The 13833-nt window shown below is 56.2% G+C and overlaps 2 protein-coding genes across 3 annotated transcripts in view; one reads left to right on the forward strand and one right to left on the reverse strand.

Annotated features, from left to right (window-relative positions):
• Positions 1-2556: 2556 nt before the first annotated feature.
• IAH1 (isoamyl acetate hydrolyzing esterase 1 (putative)) lies at positions 2557-11132 on the forward strand. The gene is made up of 6 exons (XM_070428663.1): positions 2557-2665; positions 3604-3656; positions 4892-5040; positions 7971-8132; positions 8910-9031; positions 10788-11132. The coding sequence occupies exons 1-6, from the start codon at positions 2585-2587 to the stop codon at positions 10968-10970; spliced, it is 750 nt and encodes a 249-aa protein (XP_070284764.1). The 5' UTR covers positions 2557-2584; the 3' UTR covers positions 10971-11132.
• Positions 11133-11240: 108 nt separating this feature from the next.
• The window catches only part of ADAM17 (ADAM metallopeptidase domain 17), a 36522-nt gene continuing 33929 nt past the window's right edge, over positions 11241-13833 (reverse strand). For both annotated transcript variants that reach the window (XM_070428662.1, XM_070428661.1), the window contains exon 19: positions 11241-13522. In XM_070428662.1, the coding sequence (XP_070284763.1) occupies positions 13172-13522 (351 nt within the window). In that variant the 3' untranslated portion in view covers positions 11241-13171. The remainder of the gene's footprint in view (positions 13523-13833) is intronic.

The following is a 13833-nucleotide window of genomic DNA, read 5'->3' on the forward strand; positions in this document are numbered from 1 at the left end:
TTGGGTGACACACTTCACTGTGTAAATCTTTTTATGTGAAATACATTTATTTCTGTAATGTAGCCAACTTTGTCTTTGGCCCAAATCATAGGTCTAAGGGTCATGAGATTTTTTGAAATTATAGTTAGCCCCTAGCTGGTTTTGCTCAGTGGATAGAGCGTCAGCCTGCGGACTGAAGGGCTCTGGGTTCAATTCCAGTCGGGCATGTGCCTAGGTTGTGGACTGAGTCTCCAGTAGGGGGCGTGCAGGAGCCAGCTGATCTATGAGTCTCATCATTGATGTTTCTACCTCTCCCTCTTCCTCTCTGAAATTGATAAAAATCTGTTTTTAAAAATTGTAAGTAAAAAAAATATGTTCTATTGATTTGAAAGGGAGAGAGAAATATCGATCAGTTGCCTCCTGTATGCACCCTGACTGGGGATCAAACCCAAAACCTGGATATGTACTAGTCCTTGACTGGGGATCGAACTGGTGACTCTCAGTGCATGGGACCGTGCTCAACCAACTGAGCCACACTGGCCAGGCTATTATGATTTTTAAGCTACAAAACATACACGTGTAATATCTGACTGATATATACAGCAAGCAGGGGGTGTTCTTTCCCCGGTCCCTTCTCCAGGGCGGCTCCTGGAGTACAAGTCACTGTCTTGCTACCGCCTGACCTCTCCCCTGTGCAGGCTGAGCTCAGACCATGGGCCGCCCCGGCCGCCCTGGGGAAGCGCCACCCTCTGGCTGCAGGAGGGTCTTGCCTTCCATGTGGAACGGGCCGCATCGGTGGGCTCCATAGAGCAAACCCAGCAGCAGCTGTTTCTAAGATGCAGCCCCCTGACCCTCAGACCTCACTGACCAGGATGCAGTCCATGCGCCTGGGCTGCGCGGGGGAGGCACACGGGAGCACGGAGCCCACCGATGCCCGCGGGTCAGCGTGGAAAGCGGGTGGTTGGCAGGGCGGGTCCTGGGCAGCCGCGTCTGGAAGCTCCCAGGTGACTCTGGTTGAAGCCCAGGAGCTACCAGCCTTGAGACTGGGGCGCGCTGTCACCCCACCTGCCCCTCCAGCTCCAGCCGGTCTCCTGCCGGGCGCCCCGTCCAGGGCACGAGAGGGACGTCAGCTTTCCCGCCACGCCCGCTCCCCAGCCCCGGCCTCCACTGACCCGGGTCTCCGGACAGCCTGCTCCTCGTGGCCGCCGGGCTTCACCGTGTGGCTGAGGGACGAGCGCTCCTCTGAGGTTCCGCAGACAAGGGCCCGCCTTGGGGCGCTCCCTGGCCCCCTCGTCTGACCACACCCTCACCCCCACCCATATCTTACCACGGGCGACTCCAACAGGACTCCCTGCCTTCGGAGTTCTGCAGCCCCCCATCTGCTCCTCGGCACCCCACTCCGCTGTGTGTTCCCAGTTGAGCCTAATCCTCCCAGAGGCAAGACCCCAGGCCCAGTCCTCCGAGTCTGCTGCCCACCGGCTAGCAGGTGTCCTGAGTGAGTTACTGTTGGGTTAATCCTCACCCGGGATGTGTGTTACGTTGATTCTTGGAGGGTGTGGGGGGGGGGGGGGACAAACATGGATGAGACACATGATGAGCTGCCTCCCCGACGCCACGGGGGTCACGCCTGCAGCCGGGAGCGGGCTCTTCACCAGCATCAAACCCAGGATCCTTGGGTCCCTGGGCGCTAACCACTGAGCCCGCCAGGGCTTGAGAAACGGCTTCCCAGCAGGTCAGCGCCTCCGGGAAAGGCGCCGTGCCCAGTGAGTCCTTGGTGACGCCGCCGGTGGCCCCACAGCCGGGAACCAGGCGGGACAGGAGCTGACGGAAGGAAAACCCAGTTTCTTCAAGACCCAGGGACCATCCCAGCCTCTCGGAGCAGCAGGGGGCGGGAGGCAGGGCGGGGCCGGGGTGCCGGGTGCCGGGTGCTCCCAAAGCCATCGCCCGCGGGTCGGCGGTCTGGTTCCCGCCGGTCCAGGTGGGTCCGAGTGAGCACACCTGCGGGAGCCAAAATGCCTGAAGGCCGGAGTCCCCTCCTCTGAGGTTAGCTCCTGGGGCCCTTCAACTCATAGACGGGCCACCATTTACAGAAACGATGCTAGGAGCGCGGCGGGCGGGCTTCCGGGATTCCCTCCGGCCGCCGGCCGTCTCGCTCATCGCCGTTTGCTGCAACATTCCAACCGGCGTCGGACGGCGGCGCCACCCCCTCTCCTGTCGGCGTTGGCTTCCAGCTGGGGAGCTGACAGGGACCCCGGCCAGAGGGCGAGCAGGTGGCTCCCCGAGGGCAGCGGCGGCCGCACCGAACGGCTCAGGCAGAACAAACGGCCGCGCGCCACGCCCCCGCCGGATATCCGCCCCTAGCTCCGCCCGGGTATCAGCCCTGCTCCTCCCCTAGCTCCGCCCCCCGCTCGCCCCGCCCGGATATCCGCCCTGCTCCGCCCCTAGCTCCGCCCCGCGCTCGCCCCGCCCGGATATCCGCCCTGCTCCGCCCCTAGCTCCGCCCCGCGCTCGCCCCGCCCGGATATCCGCCCTGCTCCGCCCCTAGCTCCGCCCCGCGCTCGCCCCGCCCGGATATCCGCCCTGCGGGCACTGTCCGCTGCTTGGCATGTCGCTGTGCGAGGGCTTGGGCTGCGGGAGCTCTCTGCTCTGGCCCCGGGTGTTACTCTTCGGAGACTCCATCACCCAGGTACCGCCGCCCGACCCGGCCCGCCTGCAGGCCCCGGCCCGGCCCTCAGAGGGCGGTGTCTCGGCGACGTCCCCTCCGAGAGCCGCGGGCGTGGCCTCCTCAGCCCCCGCGTCCAGGTCCTGGCCCTGGGGACGCGGCGTGGCCCGCAGCCGGCGCGCTGGCTCCTCAGGTCGCAGGTGCCGGAGCCGAGGGCCCGCTCCCTGCTCTGTCCGGGGGTTTGGGGAGAGCGAGGCGCGTCGTCTCGGTATCTTCCTGGCGGCGGCGGTTCTTCCACCGCACGAGCTGGCGCGCTCCCGCCCCGTCGGCGCCCGGTGTCCGCGAGGCCCGGCGCAGCCCGTGCGGGGCGGGGAACGCGGAGCCGCCTCTCTGCGTCCGCGGGCGGAACAGGCTGAGCCCGAATGACATGCCTCCGAGAGCAAAGCTGATCCTGTTTTCACCCGCCATCACTTCAGCTCACGCTTCAGGGCGGAGCGCACGTTACGAGTTCACTTCCCGGCTCGCAGACAGGCCTCCCTGCGCTGTTCTGCGTCTGTGCCGGGCGGGGGACGCTCGGACATCGGGGCAGGAGGGCTTCCGGGCCCGTGGGGATGCCTCCCCGACGTTCACCCCGAGTTCCGTGAGGAGTCGCCCTGGCTTCTTGCAACGGGGAAGGGAGGGCAGCGAGGTTTCACTGTTAACTCAGCACACAGTTGCATGTACCGACTGTACAAAGTTCCTGAAGGAGCTTTTCTAGATGAGTGACTGATCGAAGGTCTCAGCGAAGCCAAGTGTAGGCAGCTGGCCCGTCCCGCTGAGGGGGCAGGGCGCTGCCGGGCGGGCTGCGGGGGTCCCTCCCTGACCGGAGCAGAGCGGGGTGAGGGCCAGCCCGGCGCGGGGTGCCCGGCGGCCACCATGGCCTCGGACAGGGACCAGGGACTAACGGGCTGCTCTTTCTCCAGTTTTCTTTCCAACAGGGCGGATGGGGCGCGTCCCTGGCTGACAGGCTGGTCAGGTGAGCAGTTTCTACCTGGCACTTGAGTGCTGGGTTTTTTTCATGTTTAGCTTATGGGTTGATTTTAGAGAGAAACATCGGTTTGTTGTTCCACTTACTTAGGCGGCCAGTGGTTGGTTCTGGTTTGCGCCCTGACCCGGGCGGAACCCACAACCTGGGTGACTGGGCTGCACTCGGCCCGCGGAGCTGCCCGGGCTGGCGCCCCAGCGCTGATGGCGGGCACGGGTGCATCTCAGGAAGAGAGGGGGACGGTGCCCTTTCCACCCTCCATCCTCGCTGGCCGGTCCTCGGGGTTCAGGGAAAGAACGTTGCCACCATGTGACCGCAGACCCTGTTGTGAAAAACATATGAAGGGTTTAGATCCAGAAGAGCACAGCTGCTCGCCTCGTAGAGGCCACAGGTTCTTCCCGGCACCTGGTGGGTGCGACGTCAGTGATGAGTGAGCTCAGTTGTGAGAACGCAGAGTAGATTCTTTTTTTTTTTTTTTAATATTTTTTATTGATTTTTCACAGAGAGGAAGGGAGAGGGACAGAGAGTTAGAAACATCGATGAGAGAAACATCGATCAGCTGCCTCCTGCACACTCCCCACTGGGGATGTGCCCGCAACCAAGGTACATGCCCTTGACCGGAATCGAACCTGGGACCCTTCAGTCCACAGGCCGACGCTCTATCCACCGAGCCAAACCGGTCTTGGCAGGATTTTAAAAAGATTCCCAGGTGATTCTAATGTGCAGCCAAGGTTGAGAACCACTGTTTAAATGTTTCACCACATATGTTTTGTAAATAGTTAATTTTAGCACTAAAATCTCAATTGATAGTTTACAGGTGTGAGTGTTAGAAGACCACTTAATTAGAAGGTTGTTGTTTTTCGGAATTCAGAGTAATTACAAGAAAAGACCAGCTTCTTAGAGACTTTCTACCTATGATACTTGCTCAGGTTAATACCTGTCTGCTGTCAACTCCATTTTAAAAGCGCCCCGTGCCGTGCATGAAACCAGCGGTCCGCAGACTAACTCAGCCCTCGAGGTAATTACACATCAGTCTCACTGAGGGTGTGACGGCACGACTAAGGCCAGCGCTCTGTGCTATTGCTCACGTCAGAGAGAACCGAGGGCAGGCAGAGCAGGCCCCGCCAGCCTGGAGCGCTCGCTCGCCCTCACAGCCGGTTGGTTATGGGACTGAAACAGCCTTGTCTGAAATTCATCTTTAAAGTTTTTTTAATTTTTCATTTCAGAAAATGTGATGTTCTGAACCGTGGATTTTCAGGCTATAATACCAGATGGGCCAAAATTATCCTTCCCAGGCTCATCCGGAAAGGGAACATTTTGGACAGCCCAGTAGCAGTTACAATTTTCTTTGGTGCCAATGACAGCGCGTTAAAAGGTAAAGGCGTTTTGGTATTTTCCCAGTTCATGTTCATGTTACAGCAAACTTACACGTGTGCTCTGGTTCCTGATCTCCTGAGAGGGGACGTTTTGTCCAAAGTGTAACGAGTTTCCTGCATACGGAGGTGTTTCTTCTGCCGTCAGTGTGGGTGACTTCCACCCAACCTGTTTTCAGACCCGTGTCGTCTAGCCTCGTGCTGCTGTGCTCAGCGCCTGGTTCTTTTCTCTTAGTGGCCGTCGCTGGCAGCAGGGGCCTCAGGTGGGCACCTGCGTCTTATTGACAGAAAGAGGAGCTCAGGGCCGCCCAGACGCAGGCGCAGCCTGGAACCTGAGTGATGGCTCCGGGCGAGGAGAACCCTGCACGGCAGGAGGAGGGACGTAAGCCTGGACTTGGGGAAGCTGGTGTCACCCCGAGGTTTTTCCAGGGCCCACTCCTCCCCCAGCAGTGGCCTGGCCTGCTGCTCACAGACCCTATGGGGGCCTCTCGGTGAGGCTGGAGATGGGGACGGAGGGCTGCCAGGGGGCGGCTCTGGCGGCCAGGGAGGAAGGGTACATAAGTTACAGGTGGCAGTAGGGACCGAAGGCCAACTATCGGGAAAAGTGAAGTTCTGTCTTCACTTAACATCTACACCAGAAGAAAAACAAAACTCCAAAGCCAGAATTTTTTAAAAAATATATTTTATTGATTTTTTTTACAGAGAGGAAGAGAGAGGGATAGAGAGCTAGAAACATCGATGAGAGAGAAACATTGATCAGCTGCCTCCTGCACACCCCCCACTGGGGATGTGCCCGAAACCAAGGTACATGCCCTTGACCAGAATCGAACCTGGGACCCTTCAGTCCGCAGGCCGACGCTCTATCCACTGAGCCAAACCGGTTAGGGCCAAAACCAGAATTTTTAAAAAATGGTGAAGTTTATCAAACTTAGAGCAGGAATAAACATTAAGCATAAAAACAATGGAGGAAATTGCAAAGGAAGAAAATAAGTTTGTGAAATAAATAAAATAGTTTATCAAATAAACTATTTAAAAAGAATAAAATGACACAGTAAGGAAAATATTTGCAAAAATAGGCAGACAAAAGTTAATGTCCTTAATGAATAAGTCAAGAAAAGCATTAACTCCAATAGAGAAATGGGCAACGCAGGAATAGATAATTCACAAAGGAGAAATTTAATAGCCAATACATGTTTGAAATGTATGAAAACTTCAGTTATCCAAAAAATGCAAGTTACAAAGAATTTTGTGGGTTTATTTTATTTTATTTTTTAATTCTTTATTGTTTAAAGCATTACATGTCTCCTTTTCCCCCCATTGACCTCTCCCTGGCCATCCCCACCTTCTAGCACATGCCCTCACCCCCCTACTGTCTGTGTCCAATGTTTGTGCTCATATGCATGCATACAAGTTCTTTGGTTGATCTCTTACCCCCTCACCCCCCCCCCCCCACATTCCTTCATAGGTTGGACAGTCTGTTCCATGCTTCTATGACTCTGGTTCTATTTTTATTCATCAGTTTATGTTGTTCATTATATTCCACACTAGAGGCCTGGTGCATGAAATTTGTGCACGGGAAGGGGGGGGGGGTCCTTCAGCCCGGCCTGCACCCTCTCCATTCCGGGACCCCTTGGGGGATGTCCGGCTGCCAGTTTCTGGCAGTCGGACATCCTTCTCACGATCCAGCACCACAGGCTCCTAACTGCTCACCTGCCTGCCAGCCTGCCTGATCTCCCCTAACTGCCTCTGTCTGCTGGCCTGATGCCCCCTAACTGCCCCCCTACCGGCCTGGTCGCCCCTAACTGCTCTCCCCCGCTGGCCTGATCACCCCTAACCGTCTCTGCCTCAGCCCTTGCCACCATGGCTTTGTCTGGAAGGATGTCTGGAAGATGTTTGGTCTAATTAGCATATTATCCTTTTATTAGTATAGATGAGTGAGATCATGTGATATTTATCTTTCACTGACTGGCTTATTTCGCTTAGCATAATGCTCCATCCATGTTGTTGCAAATGGTAAGAATTCTTTCTTTTTTACCACAGTGTAGTATTCCATTGTGTAGATGTACCACAGCTTTCTAATCCATTCATCTGCTGATGGGCACTTAGGCTGTTTCCAGATCTTAGCTATGGTGAATTGTGCTGTTATGAACATAGGAGTTCATATATCCTTTCTGATTGGTGTTTCTAGTTTCTTGGGATATATTCCTAGAAGTGGGATCACTGGGTCAAATGGGAGTTCCATTTTTAGTTTTTTGAGGAAACTCCATACTGTCTTCCATAGTGGCTGCACCAGTCTGCATTCCCACCAGCAGTGCACAAGTGTTCCTTTTTCTCCACATCCTCTCCAGCACTTGTCGTTTGTTGATTTGTTGATGATAGCCATTCTGACAGGTGTGAGATGGTCCTCATTGTTGTTTTGATTTGCATCTCTCGGATGGTTAGTGACTTTGACCATGTTTTCATATGTCTCTTGGCCTCTGTATGTCCTCTTTGGAGAAGTGTCTATTTAGGTCTAGAAATAATCCTTTGCAGCTGCATAGGGATGGCTGGTCCTTCACGCAGGAGCCTTGTCTGAGTGCAGTACACACCTGGCGGGCTTGATTCTCACAGGCAGCCTGAGGTAGACCCTGTTGTCCTCTCTTCACCAGTGAGGACACGGGTTCAGAAGGTGGAGCATTTGTGCAAGGGCACTGGCTGGTCAGGGACAAGGCCAGGAGAGGGCGGGGCAGCCTCCCCCCACACCGGCTCTTAGCCACATGGCGCAGGGAGGAAGCGCATTTCCGAGACGCAGCCAGAGCCCTGGAGGCCGCCTTGTGTGCTGGAACCCTCCCCCTCTCCGGCCTTGGTGCGCAACGACTCCCCAGTGACCTCGAGTGTGGGCGTTTGTGAGCGGGCCCTGACCTCAGCTGTCACTTCACTCTGCTCTGAACAGATGAGAACCCCAAGCAGCACATCCCCCTGGAGGAGTACGCGGCGAACCTGAGGAGCATGGTGCAGTACCTGAGGTCCGTGGACGTCCCCGAGGGCAGGATCGTGCTCATCACGCCGCCCCCGCTCTGCGAGGCCGCGTGGGAGAAGGAGTGCCTGGCGCAAGGTGACCACACCTGGGTGGGCCTGGAGACCTAGAGGGATGGCGCTCCAGCCTGGGCGGCTCTCGGGGGCCTGCACAGCCGCATGGTCTGTGTGCAGTCAGGTGACAGAGGAGCACGGCTCGAGTGGCCACACCCGAGAACCTCTGGCGTAGGAGTTGGGAGTCTCGCTTGGGCCGTGTTGGGCCGCTGGCCTGGCATTTGCTGCCTTGTCATTTCCCAACTCCCAAGGCACCCGCAGCCATGAGCTCTGTGCCCACGGCTGAGCGCATCCCGGAACAGACCTCGGTTCTGCGCGTGGTGTGGTGCCGAGGCCGAGTCTCTGTGCCTTGGACACGGGGTCACATTGGGGTCACATTGGGGTGTTTCCCTGACTTCCCAGCAGGTAAGACAGTTGAGGTCCCTCCCAACTCTTGCCTTCTTTGCTTGAAAGTCTACAATGATTTCCCCACTATATGGAGTAGCTTCTTAGTACATGTACAAATTCGGGGTCTCAGCACAGCATTCCTCTCCAGCGTGCCGCCGACTAGCCTCCAGCCCGGCCACCCTGGACCTTCCTGCCGGGGCCTCTGCTCCGTGTCAGGAGGCCCTGGGGGCCACAAGGCTCCTCCTCCTCTGCTGGGAGTCGCCTGCGAGGCCTGTCCTTGTCTTATGCTCGGCCCCCAGGCTGATCCAGTCTGGCCCCTAAGTCTGTGCCTGTTTATTGAACTGAGAAACCATCCAGGCCAGAACCTGCCCAGGACCAGTGCTGGAGTTTATCAGCTGTCACCTTTTCTCCAAAGGTTGCAAGTTAAATCGCCTGAACGTGGTGGTTGGTGAATACGCCAGCGCCTGCTTACAGGTGGCCCGAGACTGTGGGACTGACGTGCTCGACCTGTGGACCCTGATGCAGAAGGACAGTCAGGTGGGTGGCTTGCTCGGTCCTTTTGGGGCGAGTAGGACCACACAGGTGTGCCTCAGCTGTGCGTGCCTCTGAGTAGGTGTCAGATGCAGCCAGAGCCCAGCCAGAGCTCTGAGTTGCTCTGAGCCCATATGTCCTTCTAATTTCTTCCCGACTACGCCAGAGTAGGTTCCTGCTCGAACCCACTCGCTGCACTCACTGTTGGGTCCGAGCCCCCCACCTGGGGCTGGACCTTCTTGAACACCGGTCTTAGACGGAGAAGCCATGGGAAGTTATGGGTGTATAAGGAGGAGTCTGGATTGTAGGAGCCAGTGGCCATAAGTCATCAGACAAAACAGCTCTTCACAGCAAAGCCCATACAGGCAGCCGTGCCCCGGCTGGTGAATCCATATCCTTCCCACAGGGTAGCATTCATCTCTGCACCCACAGCTGTTGTCTGAGAGCCGCGCGCTGCCTAGACCGATAGCTTCACATAGCAGCAGTGCCTGAGCTCTCCCTTAGCGCCACAGCCTCGGCAGCTCTGTCCCCGCTGCCCAGCACCCTGGCTGGTCTCCGGCCTCACATAGGAACTGCCCCGAGCCTCTGAACTCCCTCTGGCAGCGGCAGCACACTGGTCAGTGACACGTATCACACTTCTTAGGCAAAGGCCTCGTGCCAGTACGAACACCGTATTTTGGGCCACAGAAGGGCACAGAGTACCGTGTCCTGGCACCTGCTATGGTATCTTAGCCTAGGCTCAGGGTGGCCTTGGCCGGCCCGGCATACTAACGAGGCCATCCACACTCTGAGTGGCCGTGGTTGTCTGGTGACTTGAGTACGGTGGCCACAACAGGGAAGACAGTTGAGGCTCTGGGACAGCGTGCGGTCAGCACTTACCCGGCTCCTCAGCTGCAGCAGCAGGAAACGCTCACATTTAAGAACGGCCAGGCCACCTCCTTTTCTACATGGCACGGAGGAAGTTAGAACACGTCACCAGGCACACGACGTATTTAAGTAGAATGTGCTATCAGCTAAGATTTGTATTTTGAGATACGGAGTTCTAATTGTTTTGTTTTTAAGTCCAGAAAGCCCATGTATCAATATAAAAGGTAAAAACCTGGTCCCCGGGCAGAATGGTACAGCCACTCCGGACGACAGTTTCCATAGAGTGAAACGTACTTACATGGGACCCAGCAGTCCTGCTCCTGGTGTTCACACAGCGGACACTCGTTTCCCGGGAGACTGGCCCCGAGCAGCAGCCGGCTTCTGGTTAGGAAAGCAGTGCTGCTGGGGAAGGTGCTCTTAGTCAGTCCTTTACGTGAAATGCTGAGCCTACAACTGAGAGGGCCGCCAGAGAGGCCACCTGATCTGGAACAGCAGAGACTAGAAAACGAAGGTTCAGGTAGACTCGGCCCAGTGGAGACAGGGTCTAATGGTCAGTGCTGCCGAGAGCAGGGCGTGGGGGACTGACCCCGGTGTTCCAGCATCACTCTTCTAGTTCTTTCCTCCTAATAACTTACCTGTCAACTTAACACTTCGACTGAGAAGCAAAAGTGCCCCTGGGCCTTCTCACCCTGTGTTCCTTACTCAGCCTCTCTGAGCTGCTGGCCGGGAGGATGCTCAGGTCTTCATGGTGTGAGGCTGTGGGAGCTCCATCTGTAATTGCCTATCATCTGCAAAGGGCCTGTGGTCCCTTGAGCCTGCGCGCGGAGCCTGGCGGTGCCACTGCAGTCCCCGGAGAAACGAGCGCACACCTGTAACGGCCCCTCTCCCCTCACAGGACTTCTCACCCTACTTGTCAGACGGACTGCACTTATCGCCAAAGGGAAACGAGTTTCTCTTCTCCCACCTCTGGCCTCTGATCGAGAAGAGAGTGTCTTCCCTGCCGCTGCTGCTCCCTTACTGGCGAGACGTGGCCGAAGCGAGACCAGAGCTCAGTCTTCTCGGAGACGGGGACCATTAGGCACGGAGCACGAGGCTGGTAGGGACACGACGCCACCCATGCACCACGCCCTCTGGTCAGAGTTGTGTCTGCTCAGGCCTAAACCTTTGCTCATGACCCTGGACCGAAACCCTGACGTTTGTACCAGGATGAATAAACGCACTGTGACTTCCCGGGAAGCTTTGCACCGAGTATGTTCTGATATTTAATATTTATTGGTCGATGCAGGTGCCACCAGCACCACCACTGCAACATGCACCCTGAGCAGCTGGGGGAGTCTATAAGTGGAAAAAAAGGTAAAAGACAGTCTTTTTTTTTTAAAAGTTGATTTTATAAAAAATGGTTTTCTTACATTCAGCTGGGAACTGCTTCACTCTCACACATACACCCACTCACCTTACATCAGATTCCAAAAGTGTAACTAAAATATAAGAGTATTGTGACTAGTTAAAAGACAGCAAATACCACAAGGTACAAGTTCAAGTATTAGTGTAACAGGTATCTGTGTAACAAACATCCTTAGGAAAAAAGACACCATTTGTCACAGGTTTGGTTAATTGCCCTCAAAGTTTGTAAGTTACTCACTAAACATGCTGGCTGATGAGCACAGTTCGGGACTTACAGGGGAGAAGCTTTTAACTCTAAGGCAGTCAGAACTCCCGGATGACTTCTCCTTCACACAGCGAGCGCACTCCGTCCGGAGTCCTGAGCAGGACGCAATGCGAACAGCCACGTGTAGGGCAGCACCACGGTGTCCGAGAGTCCCTCACAGGGGCTGTCACCCCGAGGCCATCGATGCTGGAGGAGGGTTCCTCATGCTGAGGGGCAGACAGGCCCCACCTCGGCAAGGCCGGCCCTATGTCAGTGCGAAATAGCCCCGAGCCGGCCCGGGGCGCCTGCCTGGACAGCAGGACCCGACCACCCAGTGTGACATGGCGGAGCCATCCCGGACTCCGAGGCCCCACAACACAGCTCTGAAGAGTGAACAGGGCAGCTGACCGGCTCCGAATCTGACCCTGAGGCCACCCCCAAAAGGAGACTGTCACCTCCAGGAAGACAAGGTCCCTGCATTCAGCGATGCCAACAGAAGTCCAGCCCTGCTTCCCGATGCCAGGCCACCGGGCCCAGGTGAGGATGGTGCCGCAGCCCCTCAGCACGTCCCAGGCACCCAGGGTGCTGATGGCTCAAGCTGTGAGGCATCTGAGAGGAGCCTCCCAGACTGCACCCCAACTCTAACAGCATCGACGCTGGCCCTCAGCAGGCCCCCAAGGTCCCCCAGATCAAACGCACCCTCTCCTATGGAGACAACAGTGACCCTCTCTAGAGGCATGGCCACTCCCCGCACCCGAGCCCTGGTTCGAGATCTCCTCCGGCTCCTCAGCCAGAAGGGGCCGCTGCCACGAGGGCCACTGGTTCTTGGAAAAGCGGCCGGAAGGCTGGTGTTGCCAGATGGACACGGAGACCCAGAGAGCTCGGAGGGAGCCCAGGGAAGCTCAGTGTCCAGGAACACACTTGTCAAACAGAGAAACTGCCCAGCAAATGAGTCTCACACAGGAGGCAGGATTCTGTAATGCAACTAGCCCTACTTGGGGCTCTCACTGTAAACTAGATTATTTAAACTGCAGAAAGTACTAACCTTAGAATTCTGAAGAAACAGTAACCCAAATCACTCCTGAATTGCGGTGTGTATTCTCCCTGCTGTAGGCGTGGGGTAGTACCGAGAACCAGAACCCACACTGTGGAGATAGTACACAGCTCAGTTTTATCTTATCTTTACTTGAGGGCAGAAAAATAAATTATTCTGTGTTCCAGTTATCCTCACAAGTAATGCTAACTGCCTCATTTTCATGACACTGTATGAAAAAGAAAATCGCTCTCTCCCTAACCAGTGCTGTTATCGATATAAAGGTTACTTTACAAAAATGTAAATACTTATGACCTAATCCAGCTGTATTTTCTGCTTCTGCACCACAGGTTGAAGGATATTTTAAACAAACACTAAAACCTGAAAGCCTCAAGATAAGCTAGATTCACCTTACCTGTTCACACAGAAAGGCCCAACCACACAAGCGCACATGCCAAGAAGTCCAGACACGTGACCAGCACCTGCTGAAGTCACTGCCTTGTTTCTCCCAGATCTTCACAAAATCTGTGAGTGATTTTAGGTCAAATCTACAAAAACACTTTGCACACAGGGAGAGCGCAGGGCCTCCCTCCCTAAACTAGCACTCGGTCTCTTTGCTGTCGACGCGGTTCTGCCGCTGCAGCTTGAAGGATGAGGCCTTCTCGCTCCTCGTGACCGGGTGGCCCGTGAGGTCCTCAAACGACTTGGCGGCTGTGCTGCTGTTGGGGAAGGGGTCCTTCTCAAAGCCGTCCTCGTCCATGTGCGAGTCCGTGCTCGGGTCTTCCTGGATGGTGTCCATGCGCTGGTGGTCCAGTTTCGGGGCCACAGGCACCATCGGCACCACAGGGGCGGACTGCAGGGGCTGCAGGCGGCCTGGGGTCTGCGGCCCCGGAAAGGGCTTGATGATGCGGACCGAGGCCGAGTCCATGCTGCTGAGCATTTCCACGTTCTGGAAAGACACGGGAGTAAGAGATGAACGGCAGGTCTGCCAGCGCCAGCTCGCCCACCCAGCCTGACACGGTTGCTGCCACGACCCCGCAGCTGAGGAAAACTCTCAACTCAGAAATGACTCAGAAAGGCAGCTTGCAAGTGGCCTGCCCACTGACCATGTGAAGACCCAAAAGGAAACTTCTAACAACTCTCAAGTTCAGGTCTCAAGACAAAAACAATCGCAAAACAGTCACTGAGTTGGTGCTGAGCAGCTGAGTCGCTCGGGCTGTGGGGAGGCGCCAGCACCACTGCTCCCCTTACATCCCCATC

This window comes from Myotis yumanensis, unplaced genomic scaffold (genome assembly GCF_028538775.1).
Source record: "Myotis yumanensis isolate MYYU_CA2020_CCGP unplaced genomic scaffold, mMyoYum1.0.hap1 SCAF_11, whole genome shotgun sequence".
Taxonomy (NCBI): Eukaryota; Metazoa; Chordata; class Mammalia; order Chiroptera; family Vespertilionidae; genus Myotis; species Myotis yumanensis.